The 15,548-nt window shown below is 42.8% G+C and overlaps 1 protein-coding gene across 1 annotated transcript; it reads left to right on the top strand.

Moving 5' to 3' along the window:
- The first annotated feature begins 10,756 nt into the window (after nt 1–10,756).
- Nucleotides 10,757–12,492, top strand: LOC119214482 (ubiquitin carboxyl-terminal hydrolase 37-like). The gene is made up of 8 exons (XM_037466276.2): nt 10,757–10,860; nt 10,956–11,073; nt 11,163–11,314; nt 11,397–11,499; nt 11,702–11,778; nt 11,863–11,971; nt 12,069–12,129; nt 12,215–12,492. Exons 1-8 carry the CDS (start codon nt 10,757–10,759, stop codon nt 12,490–12,492), a joined length of 1,002 nt encoding a protein of 333 aa, XP_037322173.2.
- The last annotated feature ends 3,056 nt before the right edge of the window (nt 12,493–15,548 follow it).

Raw genomic sequence — 15,548 nt, forward strand, 5'->3', positions numbered from 1 at the left:
TTCATAAACAGATTTTTTTATTCAGTTTGCTATTGAATTTTATTGCCCTAAAAACCCAGAGTCACTCCCATACCTGGGTGCTTGTTACCTGGCACACGCCCCCTGTCATCACCCGTCAATCACTGCTGCCTTGAAAGAACAAAGGAGTCGTGGTTGAAGCGTAGCAGCACTGCTCCCGAAAACACGTCCAACCCAAAGTGTTGTTTTAGTGTTAACCGTTTATGGAACCAGGCCCTGATGGCACAGCGCTGTGTATTACATCGTTTTTTTTCCAACCAAAAATGCTTCGCACTGCTTGGGGTTACTTGGCTGAAATAAATATTTTGTAGGGGGTACATCACAAAAAAAAAGGTCCAGAACCACAAGTATAGACAACAAACACAGTATGAGAGCCACGTACTGTATATTGACCTCTATCTAAATATTATTTATGAATGGTTGTGGATGTTGAGGAGATAAGCTGTTAACATCCAGTCTCTATGTAAACTGAGACCTCAGTTCTGGTTCAGAGTATTTCTGATTCACAAGGCATTTTCCTGAAATGAATGGACTTCCCCTCCTGACACTGGGTGCAGCAGGGGAGCGGTGTCAGATGTTGCAGCGCATGTGTATAACGCGAGTGTGTGCACGTGCGTATGTCTCTGCGTGTGCTCGTTTTTTCACCCGTGACTGCTTCCATGGCCATGGACCATGAGGTCTTCACATTATGTCCCTCTCATACCATCATAAAACGACTGCACAATCCTCCCATTCAACACAAAAGTATCCAAACCATGGGAAACAAAGAAAAAAAAAACAGCACTGCTGTGACCACAAGGCTCCACTATGGATATCTGTCCACCATACTCCCCTCTACACAGATGATAGATCTGAATAGGAGACATTGGATATTTGGCAGCTAAATTGGTCTGTAGCAAGAACAATATTATGTTTCGGTAATGAAAATGGAATAATAAATGAGGTAATTTGTGGAAATTGAATCTGTATGGTTTGTCCTTTCTGTTTGCAATGAGTATAACTTGATGCCCCAACTATTTTTAAGGAGAGTTTCCCTGAATAGCTTATTAAATATGAATTGAATCATTGCCTAATGAGTATGTGATGGTGTCAGCAGTAGCTATGATCTCCCCATCTCCATTGTGTTAATAGAGTTGTGGGGCCATATTAGGGAGATAAAGCTGTAAGGGTAGGGCAGATTGGGTCCTGACAGTGTCAGGGGGGAGACATGCGGCACACACCAGAGTACTACCGGACGTCTGCTGTGCCACACAGAGCTGATTGTTCCACTGCCATGGGCCCTTCCATTCAGCATTAAGCCCTTCTCTGGTCCATCCTGGGCCCAAAGAGGACTCCCGCTCCCGGGGTGACTAATGCTGAATGGCAGGCAGAGACTGATCAAAGCTGCTCCTGGAAGCCCTCTTGTCACAGTGTGAAGAGGGGCAGAGAGGAGACGATCAGCGAAGAGACAAGAGCCGTATGCCCAGTCTGGACCTGGGCCAAATATCAGGGATCGGACAGCACGGCTCGACTTTATTAGCTTCATCACAGACACTGCTCTCCGCAGTGGACCACCACCATTGCCAGATTATCTCATCCCTCGCTGTATCCCAGTGGCCCCATGCAGGAGCCCTGGTGCCATGATGTAGAATATGCCATGTTAATAGATGCTGAATCTGGCCTTTAGTCACATTCCTATCCAGAACACACCACTTCTGCTGCATGCATTACAGCACATCTATTTTACGGAGCACAAAACCACAGATTGAACGTGCAAAGCGTTCTTTCGAGTATCTTGAAGGCTTTTGTTACATATAGATGTGCCTCGAAGGCAAAACGTCTAACACGTGGGAGAAAAGGTCTCTGGTTGTCTCAAGAACAATGTTCAAGTCAAAGCAACAGAAGACGTAAACTCTTTTTGTCCGTTAAGAGTGTTTTTGTAATATTAAGTGAACTATAGATGTAACGAGATACCCCTGGAGCATACTTTTCCCCGTTTTCTCATTCAGAAAAAGTATTTTTTTTCAACACAGGAAACATACTGGCAGCCTTTCAGGTTGGAGTGGTTAAATACTTGTGTCTGTTTAAAATAATAAAGTGGGATATGCCATGAACTCAGAAAAGCATTGTCTGAACTACTCCTCACCTCTGCTGGGGACACAAAACAAATTCTCAGTTGGAGGAAGAAACTCAAGGCTTTTGTGCAATCAGTGGACGTGGAAGAGGGCACACTAGGAGGGGAACATTGCTGCAGTGCGTCAATGGACTAAACAAGAATGCTTAATCTTGATTTGACACTGCTTTGATGCCCGTCTGTTGTTTCCACTCCGCGGGGTCAGGTTAAGGTGTAGGAAGTGGTTTGTGACCTTGCGGTCTGCGCCTCCAGGCCGACTTTACACTGAGCAGCGCCCGGCGCTGCGGCTCGGGGGCATTGATTGCTCGTAGGAGCTCTGCGTTCAGACAGCCCTTGATGTGATGGATTGAGAAAGGGCACAGAGCGCGCAGTCTGGGCCCCAATCGTGTTTCTCCTCAGTCAACATATTGCCAATACAAACCTGGACAAGCAAAGACAAACAGGAGAAACGGCAACAAGTCACTCTTCTGCATGCGGCTTGTTAGGACTGCAGAGTGGAGGAACAGCTAATAGTGATATTTTACCTTATGTCACATTATATCAATATTGCTAATCTACTACTGAGTGGCTTACACCATTGGTGGGATAACTTGTGGCAGTTGGGGTCATGGGGTAAATTAAAAATATAAACGTCCTTGTGTCATGTTTGAGATGAAAATGGCCTCTGCCTCGTTCCCTTCTTACCGAAGGTAAATAAATCCGTCCAATATTCTGTTTCACTTCACTCAACATGTCTCAATAAATATTGGTGAGGCTGCTTATGCTTATGCTGTCATTTTTGGTAGGAGTAGCTCATTGTTTAGGTATCACATTTGATCTGGAGATCTTCAAACGTGGTCACATAATTCCTGAAATGCAAATCATAGACCCGGAGGATTGCTGTGGTGCCTTGACGTCTGAGTGCAGTTTTGATGGGGTGAAATTCAAAAGAATAATCATGGTTTTGGGGAATGAAAACTGAAACCGTGGCCAAGCGGGATCCTCTCTGAAGTGCTTCCGTATGCGTCCTTAGTCAAAAGGACCTATGATTTCATTGTTCAGCCGCTGCAGTGTGTGTTCTGAATTCATATCGTTGCCATTATTATCGACCCAAATCCAGGTCATTAAGTCAGCCTCTTCTCGCTCCACTGAAATTGTTTCAGTGAAGCTAAAATGTGGTTTTGTTTGATTTCAAGCTCCATCCACAACAATAAAACACTGTTATAGTGGCCCCCAAGCCTGCTCCTCAAATAGCGCTGCAAGTGTCTCTTTTAATAGCAGAGATCGGCATGAGCCGCTTTGAAAACAGATGTAGTCTGCCGTGCTGCAGTTTGGCAACCAAACTTTAACAGATTGTTGGGGGCCGATCCAAAAGGAACCGAAATGTGTTCAGAACGTTTTTACTGCTCGACTAAAGGAGGTTAACTTTAGATGGGATTTGGATGATAGGATTACAGAAAAATCATTTTGGAATGGATCCTCATCAGGGGGCACAAAATAAATTCTCAAAGCCATGAAAATAATTTACATTCTTTATTACCCGAAACACCAAATGGAGAGAAATGTATCCTGATATGGAGTTTCATTAGTTCTTTTTTGACACTGTTCTTGGTTTTACTTTTGTATTAATATTATATCCCGGGCTTTTGCACAATGCCCGGGAGGAAGGAAGTAGACTGTGAGACTTTATGGAAGATGACAGCTGATTGCACTTTCAGGCCTTGGATTGGATGGGCGGGTGAAACTCATCAACGGCCTGTCATCGGCTCGTCTACAGCGTTTTGATCAGGCGTTAAGAAAACGAGAAACTGTGTTCTTCGTTTCCCCCTCTCACATCTTTGATTTTATTCCTATTCTCCTGCTTGAGAACTGGCGTCTCCTGATAAAGGCTTTCATGGTGGGCGGGTCATTGGGACCATGTGAATTCTCATGGCTCCAGAGAGGTGAGGTCGGTCAGCCGTTTCTATATCCCTGCTTTTACCGCGGCAAGGCTGTCACACGACCCACGGTTAATTTGGATTCCTGAAACCCCAAAACCAGTACGTCTTTCTTTTTTTCTTTACTGGAGCCGCTACTCAGTGGCGGTGCTTTATCAGCCTCGCTTGCCTGCTGGGGAGATAAAAAACCTGCAGTGTTGGGTCTAATGAGTCCAGCTTGTTGATTTATTCCAAGTCTCAAAGTCCTACACGTCTCCCTCCACGTCTGTTTCTTTCATTCTCCTGCTCTCTGGTAAAGTTAGCGGCACAGGGAGCAGTAGATGTTTCTGTTTCTCCCAAACACACACTTAAACTGGACACTCTCACCAGCTGGCAGCCTCGGACTGTGGAAGAAGAGGGCTTTGTGATGGTGGGCGGCCTGCTGAGCGTGCTCTAAACACACCCACGGTGCTTCAGGGGAGAGGAGCTGGGAAAGGAGAGGCCTGAGAGAACACAGAGGCCTCAAAACAGCAGCCAGTACCCCGGCCCGCTGCATACACTTTACATTATTTCCCCCGACATGGTTTACAATACACAAGGGACGTAAAGATCCAAGTCACAGGCTTAGGCTCTCAGAAAGAGGTACCTACTGTAAGAAATAAGAGTTACGCATGTAATGGAAAGTCAACCTACAGAAGTCAAGCAAGCTGTGTGTGTAATAACTGAAAAGAGAGAGAGAGAAGAAGAAAGAGATCAGAGCAGACTTCTATGGAAAGCGTGAGGCCCCTTGACATCTTCGAGTGAAGCCAAATAAACTAAGTGTTGGTGTCAAATGTACAACGGTATAAAAAAAAATGGCTTTACGAACTATTCAAAGATAAAAGAGAATGCACATAACATGTCTGAGATGGAATAATAAACTCCCTGCAGGAAGAGGCCCGAGTGCAGCGGAGAAAGGCCCGACAGTTGCCTTGAGTTTGTGTGTTTGTTCAAAGACAGCAGAAGATTGATGAGGCTGCCGTCGTTGGTGGCATCGTGGTTATCATGGTAACAGTGCGGTGTAATTGAGATAGATTTGGAATAGGATCTAATATCTGTCAGATGTTGATGTGGTTACAGCCAACAGGCGTGCCCTGCCTGTCCCCACTTATTCTTTCTTTTCAAAATGTTAAGGAAGGTAAGCAAAGTTTTACCTATTATTCATAAAGAGACAATATTCACTGCTTAATAAACATGCTTTGCTGAAAAAACTCCATTAAACCTGGAATTATTTGATTTGACGTATTTGAACGTATTGTGCTTCCTGGGTACATAAGGCCGGTTTCAACAACTGTCAATATTTGAACTACTTTAAACAAAAATATTTATCTATTTACCCTTTACACTGGATGTTGCTAACAATTGCTGATTAATTTGCTATGACCTAGTAGACTTTGTCAAATATTTGTTGCTGTGCCTGTGGATTTATAATAGCTTTTTTCCACTGAAAACAGCTGCTTGCTACAGAAAAAAAACAAAACTGACGTGAATGGTGCTGAGAATGAACTAAAACATTGCTAAATTGGCCGTAAACCCTGCAGTCAGATGATTCTCTAAGGGCTCATTTCTACCAGTGACCCCTTCCACATTACCCGTATTATTTATTTGAATACAAGAACTATTCATTGGGGAAGCTTTTAAGTGACCGATAACTACATAAATAAAAAGAAATGGCTCCATTCTTACCTATGATATTTTCCAATTGTTTTGGAGGGATGTGCATAGTTCTGGTCATAGAGATGTCTGCTTGAATATATTGTAACGTTATGGCACTCAGCTTGGTGCTCAAAGTGGCAAAAAATACATTTGCAAAACTCAAAGGATGTCTATACTACAAATATCTCCAAAACGAAACATTCTCGGTGTATAAATAGCACCACAGGTAAGAGGAAACACTGATTCCGGCTGAACTGTCCCTTCAAGGCTTTCAGTGGCTCCATGTTTTAGTGGCTTTTTTTTGTGCCGCCAAAAAACGCTTTTTTAATTTGGTGGTATCCTGGGCATGGAAATCTTTTCTTTAAAGGTAGCAAATATCAGTTAGAGGAAGATTCATTCCCAAAGTTTTAAACCCCTCTGAAGGCTATAATCATCCAATCCTTCACGAGAAAGAACGTATTTATTGCATGCATCCAAATTTTGCTTCTGCACATGAATTTAACCAAATTATCCAAGATTTTCCATGACACAGGTCATCCTACCACCCGAGATTAGCCAATATGCTTTCAGGGTTTGAAACATTATGGAAAGTCAGCTTTAATACATCTCAGTCCATAATTTGTCCATTATGAGTAGCGGATGCCAATATTTTATGTTTATCTAAAATCCCACGTTCGGAATGAAAATCACCAAAAGTCTCGCTGTTCCCTGCGCTGCCAGGTCAAAAGACGCTGTGTTCCACCTCTGGTGGTTTCCATGGACTCTTTAAAGCCAACTCTCGCTGTGATGTGAAATCGTTAAAAGGGGCTCCTCTAAGTTTCCACAATGTGTCTTTACCTGGTAAATGGGAGAAACATCTAAATCAGGGGAAAATGTGGGTCATGGTGTTCAGCAACACGTCGCCCCTTTGGCCAGAAAATCTGCAGCGGTACAAAACATTGAAACTACATCGGCTGGGAACCACAGTCTGAAGAAATGAGGGGTAAATGTGAATCTGAAGAGACGCAGGAGGGATAAAAGAATGCCGAGACACACTTTCATGAAGCATTCGTGGTGCAGACACCGATTCACCGCAGTGTTTGGAACAGATGCAGTTTCAGCTGAGCTCGAGCTATTTGATGCCTCGAAAAAACAAATGAATCCACGCAACCTGCCGACTTCCTGCGCGCTTCTGTCTTTGTCCAAAAGAAGCAGTAATTAGCATGCCTCGCTCTCTCCTCATGCAAGCATGTCACTGTCCATTAGCGTGTACGAGCGTGGGTCGGGGGAAAATCCTGCCGAGGAAAGCCACGGTGAGGTGTTTTCTCATGGAATCCCCCTGGCTGCCTCTATAGAGTTTCCAGCCATTTAAGAGCAATGCTGTTAGGTTATTACACACACACACATTCCTGCTTAGTCACATAACAGCCTACAAAAATACAATCGCGGCAAACAACACACTACTCTTTTGATGAAAACAAGGTATTCATGTTCTCTAATGCTCTCAAATGGAACCAGGGAAGGGTCTACACGGACCAGATTCCCTAATTGCTTACAATTGTTTGCAAATGGGTTGGCGAAAGCAATGTGAGAGTGCTGTGAAACTAGAAAAAAAGTGAATAAAAGCCTCCTTATATGTTTTACAGCCCCTGGATCATGGCTCTCAGTTGCATGGCCACTGTTGACTCACTGTCTGACAAGTAAAGATCTCCATGTCCCATGCTGTAAGGTTCACTAATTGTTAAATAGATTAAGCAGCAGCATTACGGATGTTTGACCTAGGACCATTTGCTAGTTTAGGCAAAAGTGAGAAGATTGTTGGGATCAAAGGATTTGGAAAAGGTGCATGTATGTATGTATGTCTGCAAATATCACAGGTGCTCCTGCTTTAACATGTCATGTAATTTAAAAAAATAGCATTTTATAAATCAGAAATTTGTTCATTAACTATGAACATTTTTTGGGTAAAGTACTGGGGTAGAAAGGTGGAAGATGAATTGATCAAAGGGTTTTGGGCTGTCAGCTCATTGCATCCTTGATGTGTGTGGGAAAATGTCACAAAGCCAGGGTAAGGTCACACTCATGCGCCCACGCACAGCCTCCCACACAAACATATGACAAAAACAAACACATTTTTGCAAACATGATTTTTACTCTGCACTTTGATTAATGACCCTTCATACAGTCTTTATATCACTCTGATCAATGATGCTTTAAATAAGAATTAATGATCTACACTGTTCTGGCGCACATTAGATAGCAATTTGCATCCGTAATGCCTCATATGAGAATGAAGACGTTTAGCTGTCGACAAATCCCCGGGTATTGGAGAAGTTTTTGTCTTCCCCTGCTTGTGGTCTCAATTTGCGACATTGAAAATAAAAATAAAATGCCGCTTTCCTGCAAAGATTTCCATCTACACGCAGCTTTAAATGAAACATGTCGTCCATTTTCATTCTACATGCAAAGCTGTCAGAAATGGCCTATTCAAACATCTCACACTAACATGCCTGCTCACACACTCATGGTTCAAACCCATAAAAAACGCACTGATATTACAATAGCGAACCTGCGCTTTTAGATGCCTACATCTCTATCCTCACCCGTCTCTGGCACGGCCCGCTGCCCTCTCTTTGTGCTCAAAACAACATCTTCCCGTCCTTGAAGAATGCCTCTGATGGGCCTCTTTGACATGCATTGTTTGTGCAAGAGAATTTAGACCCTCAGCCCCTGGCCTTGGCCCTTCATCTGCAATCCAGCCATAGGCAGGGCTGTCACTGTGACTAATGCCTCATGGACCTGCCTCTCTGAGTGTGTGTGTGCATACATGTTTATGTGAGTTACAGAAAAAGAGAGAAAGTGTGACTAATGGCTGTAGAATGGTATTTATACATTAGGGGGCCATTAGTAGTTTAGGCTCCCGGGTGGAACAGCAGGGAGGGAGACAGGCATTGTCATGGCCCCTCGTCACGCCTATCGCAACCAGCCACCACCATTCCTGCACTCGCACACAGAAGGTTTGAGGAAAGAAACAAACCACAGCAGCCAGCACATAGAACACGCAAAATCACCATGCTACTTTGCATCAGTATCAGTAGCTAAATGTTACTCTTTTTTTTGTCTGATTGTGGGCTCGCTTGTTTAATTGCATGCGCCACAAGGATTACGGTGATGGCATATCTTCATATTTCAATACACATGTCATGCTCATAAACAGTCCTGAAACATATATATATATATATATATATATATATATATATATACTGTACATCGATACAATGTAATGGAGAAGTAGCCAACAGACAGCTGGTTTGCCTACAACAAAGCAGGAGTCACTATATATATACTGTATGTACTTGTAACTTGACATTCTTGAATTGATCCCCCAAAATTTTCTTCATAGTTGTTCTAAGCAACTGTTTGTATAGAATTGTTGTATAGAACTGTTCTGTAGAACAGATTTCTGGAATCTAGAATAGTCACAGAAAGGCTACTCGACAGATATATATATATACCGTTATAGATCGTTGACCAAATATTCATGGAAGCAGCAGTTGGGTGTCAACCTCAACTCATTTTAACAAGAATGATCAAGATGATTTGCTGCCGTTGCTATTTAAAGAAGGTCGTTTTTTCTTTAACATGATTTTGATCTTATTTCAACACCACAATTCAACAAAGATACTTTGAAGCCAGTTGTTTGTGTACATGAACTATCTTTACCATCATCTCCATTTGAGTTGTTCTTCTTTACTCTGCACAGATATCTATAAATGTTGTGGGTCTGGAGCCAGTTGAGAGTCAGCGGGCACTTGTCCCTCAGAGAAGGTGAGGAGATCTACGTTATCAAAGTCTCACCATGACTATTTCCTCATCGTTATGGTTAGGTGGATTACCTTCTTTGTTTAGTTGAAAAAGTGGGGAGAGAAAACCTGTCTGCGCAAAGAGACAAAGACCCTTATCGTGGTCCTATTAGTACCAGAGCTGTAGCTCACCTGATGTCTCCTGTTGGACGTGACTGATGACTGGGTTTTACATTTGGCAGCAGCAACAATACAGAAAGTACTGCAGATAGCAGGTTGTAGCTCCACAACGGCTGTGTTTATTAGTCCCATGGACCAGTGGGCTTGATGCATGACTATGCTGACGCATATTGCTCTAAAATAGTGAGCAAAGACACTGTTGGTAATGGACAATATTAGAGAGAAACAGGACGTATTGCTATCTCACCAAATTGCACTGAATGCACTTGCTCTCAGTCATATAATAACACCGTTAACCCACATATGAAAGTAATAATGATCATGTTTTTCCTTTGTAGTATAACATTTAGATTCCCAAAATACGTAATGTATTATGACTGCAGGTTTGCTTAGAAATACTTTAGACTTCTCTTGGACTTGTGCTTCAGACTATTGTGCTTCAAATCATCCCTCAACATGATTTTTGACTTTGTTTGTGCTTGTTTTTATCCACAGTGTTGCTGCCACCAGCAAGAAACATGAAGAAACGTAAAAACACCCATCAGTTTTTAAAATAGTTTCAGTACTTTTGTACACATACACTGCCTTATGAAATCACCTTTGGGAATTAAATTATCAAGCAAATATTTCACAGTTAAATAACAATGTGTTTCTCTTTGTCCCCAGTGTCGTCACGTCACAAGATGACAAGTGGGACTGGAGTCGAGTCACGTGCGCGGTACACAGAATGCAGCCTTCACCATTAACTGGATATTTATTAGTGTATGATTTTGCCCTTTCATAATTTGACCAATATTTTTACCAACAGAGAATATCTCAAGTCGAAGAACAGTACCCAAAAGAACAGCAGCAGCCCACAACCCTCAGACAGCAGAAGATCAAGTGTCTTGGGTGAGGGTTTATACACACACACACACACAGGCACACACACACACACACACACACACACGAGAAAGCCAGTAAAACAGCAAATTAGGGAAAAGTAACAGTCGTTATGGATCTAATGATATTGATATTGATTGTGTTTAACTTGTTTGTGTTTCAGATTGCCTAATCCAGGACATCTCTGTTACATGAACTCCTGCCTGCAGAGCCTCCTGACGCTGAAGGACTTCGTCAGTGCCATCAGACGCCAGGAGCATCTCTGGAATTTGATCCCAGAGGCTGCAGTTATCAGGTACAAAGCATTGTCACAACCACTAAGTGGTGTTCTGAAGACTAAAATCTTATTGGTAAAGAAAATGCCTCTGACCCCTTTTATCTCCGCTCCAGAGCATTCATGGACATCCAAAGGTCTCACCTCTCAGACAATATCTATCAAAAAAACAAACTCCTAATTGCATTCAAGAGCACGATTTGTTCTCAGGAGTTCCGGGATTGTGACCAGAAGGTAAGTAAGGCAGTGACTTTTTGTTTTAATTACTTCCTGGTGGTATAAACTCTGCATAAAGTTGTTTAATTGTGTGCGTGTACCTGCAGGATTCGCACGAGTTTCTCACCTGCGTGCTGGAGCAGATGATATGCTTAAGCCCAAAGCTTCGGAGGATGGCTGCCATCCAGGGCAGAACCTACATCTGTCCTGTGGAGGATCACATTGTCTTTAAAATGGCTAACTACCGGACCTGCAAGGGGTACACCTGCATTGTTACCACATAGCACACAATATATCTAACATAACACATTTCAACTGTAGTGTCCTTTTTAAATGTGTAGGTGCGGGACCGGATCCACCAGAGAGGAGCGCTTCACAAACCTCTCCCTGGACGTGGTGCCCGGAGACGTGAGCGTGCAGCAGATGCTCCAGGATTACACCAGGGTAAGAAACGCCTCCTGTCATTGATTCACAACGGCACTGACTGATGTGAGGTGATCATATGATGTAGAAAACACTGACCCATTTCTATCCGACCGCCCCTACAGCCTGAGTCAGTATTATGGATGAATGTGTTATGTTTTTATTTTACTGTTGTGCCGTTAATCCAGTAGAGAAGTGATGTTTGTTGTGTGCTGATCTGCAGGAGAAAGACGTGGCGTACAAGTGTGAGTGCGGAGCCGTCACCTCAGGTCTGCGTAAGTCATTTCTAACTCTGCCAAGGTGAGTGACATCGCATCCACAACAGCAACTGAACTCCTGATCGCGGTGCTCAGGGGTCATGCTATTTTTTCTCTTCGGCCTCAGGGTGCTGTTCTTGCACCTAAAGCGCTTTAGGTTTACTGCACCCTCGCAAATTGAAAAGGTACATGACCCAGTCGTTATCCTCAGAGAGCTGGAGGTGACATCTAAACAAGTAAATGAAACCAAAAGGACCCAATACAAAACAAAAAAATCAAAATGTAAATGTCTGAACCATGTGTTCAAAACTCTGAATTTACTGTTTTTTTCAGGATTGGGGCCACTACAGTCTGGTCAGCAGCATCAACCACATTGGCCTCACAGCAATACGTGGTAAGATGATTGCTTATTTTACTGTTACTCACATTTATTTTAAACTTTAAGCCAGTCCTAGAAAAAACGCTTTCTCACCGGTTAGGGCACTACATCTGTGATGGGGTGGATCCAGATGTGGGAGAGGAGTACCAAACTAACAGCTGGTTCTCCTACAACGACGCAAAGGTCACTAAAACAGACACACACTCTGTGTGCAACAACCGGAAAGAATCCTGCTACATACTTTCCTACAGAAGGCAGGTCAGAGACGGACACTGTAAACACATCGGCACCAGTGGGGACGCGACAGGGTCAGTGTCCAGTGGACAGAACATGGGACCACGTCCAGTGGATGGATGCCGATGTTCAGCAGATGGATGATGCGTGTGTCCTCAGCATAATAAAAAAACACGGACCTGATGTCTGCATTGACTTCCTCATCAAGTGCAAATGTTTTCTACTCTGAGAGCTGGAGAAAGAGAGGACACGAGGAAAGGCTTAGGAAATGAGAATTAGAAAAACACTTTGGTTAGGAAAAGTTCTGAAGACCGATTCAACCATTTGGATTTGGTCAAGTTGTGGTTTAATATTGTGTAATGTCACAACTTCACCTTGTGGTCTAAGTAGAGCGTGAGGGCATCCCTGTCACCCCTATCATTCAGACAAGGAAAACACTACCTGTCTTGACCTCCATCCAGCAAAGACACAGAGTTTATCCACATACGGTGTTTGTACAACATAAAGGATGTCAAAGAGACACTCATGGCATAAGCAAAGATGACAAAAACAAAACTTATTAAATCTTAAATTATTAATGATAGGAATTGAAGGACTGTTAAATTTGTGTTACCCATCATTATGGACACTGGCTCTTAAAATGAAAGATATGAATAGATGTCTCAGAACCTAAATAATCAAGTGTTTGGATATTTCTGTGTTAAACAAAGTGAGGTAGTGCAGCAAGGTGGGTGTGTGTGTGTGTGTGTGTGTGTGAGTGAAGCAGTAGCGAATGGTTTAAAAGTACCGTACAGCTCAAAGATCCACCGTCTCTCCCACAGTGTGACATTGACAGGTGGCTGCAGCGTCGGAGTCTGTTCGCAGGATGTCGCAGAGTAATAATGATTTGCGGCGTGTTGTTGTGTGTCGGGATGCTACTAGCTCAGCTTTTAAGGGTTTATCAAAAAACATCCTGTCTTGTTACAATTCTCAAATATTCTTTAATGAATTCTGCTATTTGTTTTAGATGTATCTGTTTGATTTATCAGCATTAAACATGTCAGGCCAATTACAAAACAGGTGTTGAAATGTAATGACAGGTTAAGCTTCATAACTCCATCATAACTTAATCGATCAAAAATAATCATATATGAGGTATATAAAGTAGTATTGCTGGTGTATTTATTGTAATATTGCCATACACTATTATCCCTCAATAGTGAGCATTAAATTGGGAGTTTTTAGGATGATCACCTTCATTGCCAGGTGTCATCCATAATCTTTGCATCTGTAAAATATTTTATATTTTTGATTTGAGTTGTGTGTACGCGCTAGACTTGGATTTTTATTACAACACTAACAACTACATTTATTTGTAAGTAAAATAGTGAACAATAAATATATAGTGCATTATACATAGCCCTTTGTTTATCTGTACCATCACTTGGGCACATGTGGACGTAACCAACACAGAGCATTTGCATGTGGCTCTGATTCAATGAGAGAGAAAAAAAACTAAAAGCTGTTCTTACTTCTTTTTTTTCTTCAAAACACCGTGTTTGACATTTTCATAACCAACACAAACAGCCCTAAACCATCAGCCTTTGCTCCAGCATTGTCACCCTTTCCATCAGGACCCGCCAGCAACCTGTCAGGTCAATAAAATACGACCTCTGGCAGCGTGCATCTGATAAAGTTCCTCACTTTACGCGGCGACAGCCTGTATTGGAGTAATTGACTGGGCTTCGATAAAGGAGCACTCAGCTCCCTGCCGACTTTGGCTCAGTGGCTTGTGACAGGCGGCCAAGTGGAGGAGCAGCCCAGTCACTGACCCGCCATGGTTAATGTTCATCACAATGACACTGACCTACTTAACTGCCATCTCCTGGATTTCAAAGCAACCACTGCCTGACATTTAGAGAAAGGGATGGGTCCATATTAGTCAGGCATGACAAATAATAACTTGCACTACTGGCTAAATAAAAGAGAAAAGAGAAGAACGACTCTTTGCCGGGTAACACCCGTGTCTTATCCGCTTCTGATGGGTGTTGTCTTTCAGAAGGTAGGCTCATTTTACGAGGGGTGCTCAGAGCACGCACACACGCCGAACCAGAGGCCATCAAGGCTAACGTCTCAACTAGAATCAGACACAGATTGATGGTGCTGCGGCAGAGAAGGTTTTGCCACAGCGTACTTAGTAGGAGGGGAGCGAGGGAGGCGGTGACCCGGAGCAAAGGTCTCATCAGTGGCTGTCCCCCCGCCTGAGGCCCCTCTGCCTGTCAAAGTCGCGATTTAATCACAAACATAATTTGAATTTACACTAATGAATACAAATGACTCCCAGGACTCCGCAAGCCGAGAGTAATAAATTATTATCGCTGCTAACAATCGCATTTCTGAAGCCCTTTTTCAATTAGCCGCCCCTGTGGAGACCATCACGGAGGGCCCACTCAAATGAAGATAAACGACGCCCCTTGCAACGGTGTGCGTCTGCTCCTCTGATTTAATAGCTTTCTAATTCAGGAACATCTTTCGACGTGACGAGGCGTGAGGCCTTTTCTTTCTATTCCGCCCAGAGACTGATGAGAAAGTCACTTAATTGAAAGCAGGTGTTAATAAACCTTGCTGCTGATCTCGGGCTTTGACAAAGAGAAGATTGTCCTTCTCGCTCCCTTCTCCCTATTATGTGAATAACTCTTTTTCAATTTGATCGACCAACTTCAAGAAAAACAATTATACGTTACACAATTACATATGAGTATCTTGTTCATCCTATATTTAGTCGATTTTTAATCAAGTGATTAGTTTTTGACCAATACGCTGCCATCTCTCCCCGTACAGAGGATCCGCAAAACCAAAGTTTATATCCTCTGACAGGGGCTCATTTACTTTGACGGTTTGGAGAGGCCAAATGATAATTACAGCAAATTAAGGTTATTGAAAAAGAGCCTTTCTGTTCTGTCGACGTAATCCAAAGCCCAAAACCAAGCCAAACACACAACATTTATGTCTTTTGAAGGGGAAAAATAAATAAGTCTGTTACTATCAGCTTCTGATGTAGCTGTGTTATAAGAATAAATTAAGAGCAGGCTAATTTTAGACAAAAATAGGGTCTGCATCCATTCTCTGCATCCTACGATCATCAGGACCGCAGTCAGCAAGCATATTTGTACGTCTCCCATTTGCATGAAACAAGGCATCTGCTTAAATGAGGTGTGTGA

The sequence above is a fragment of the Pungitius pungitius genome, chromosome 13 (assembly GCF_949316345.1).
Source record: "Pungitius pungitius chromosome 13, fPunPun2.1, whole genome shotgun sequence".
In the NCBI taxonomy this organism is placed as follows: domain Eukaryota; kingdom Metazoa; phylum Chordata; class Actinopteri; order Perciformes; family Gasterosteidae; genus Pungitius; species Pungitius pungitius.

Bases quoted from the DNA above. Each gene is read 5' to 3' on its own strand.
- LOC119214482 (XM_037466276.2), top strand. From the start codon at position 10,757: ATGAACTCCTGCCTGCAGAGCCTCCTGACGCTGAAGGACTTCGTCAGT. The intron at 11,074-11,162 runs GTAAGTAAGGCA...GTGTACCTGCAG, and splicing joins TCCGGGATTGTGACCAGAAG to GATTCGCACGAGTTTCTCAC. The intron at 11,500-11,701 runs GTAAGAAACGCC...GCTGATCTGCAG, and splicing joins TGCTCCAGGATTACACCAGG to GAGAAAGACGTGGCGTACAA.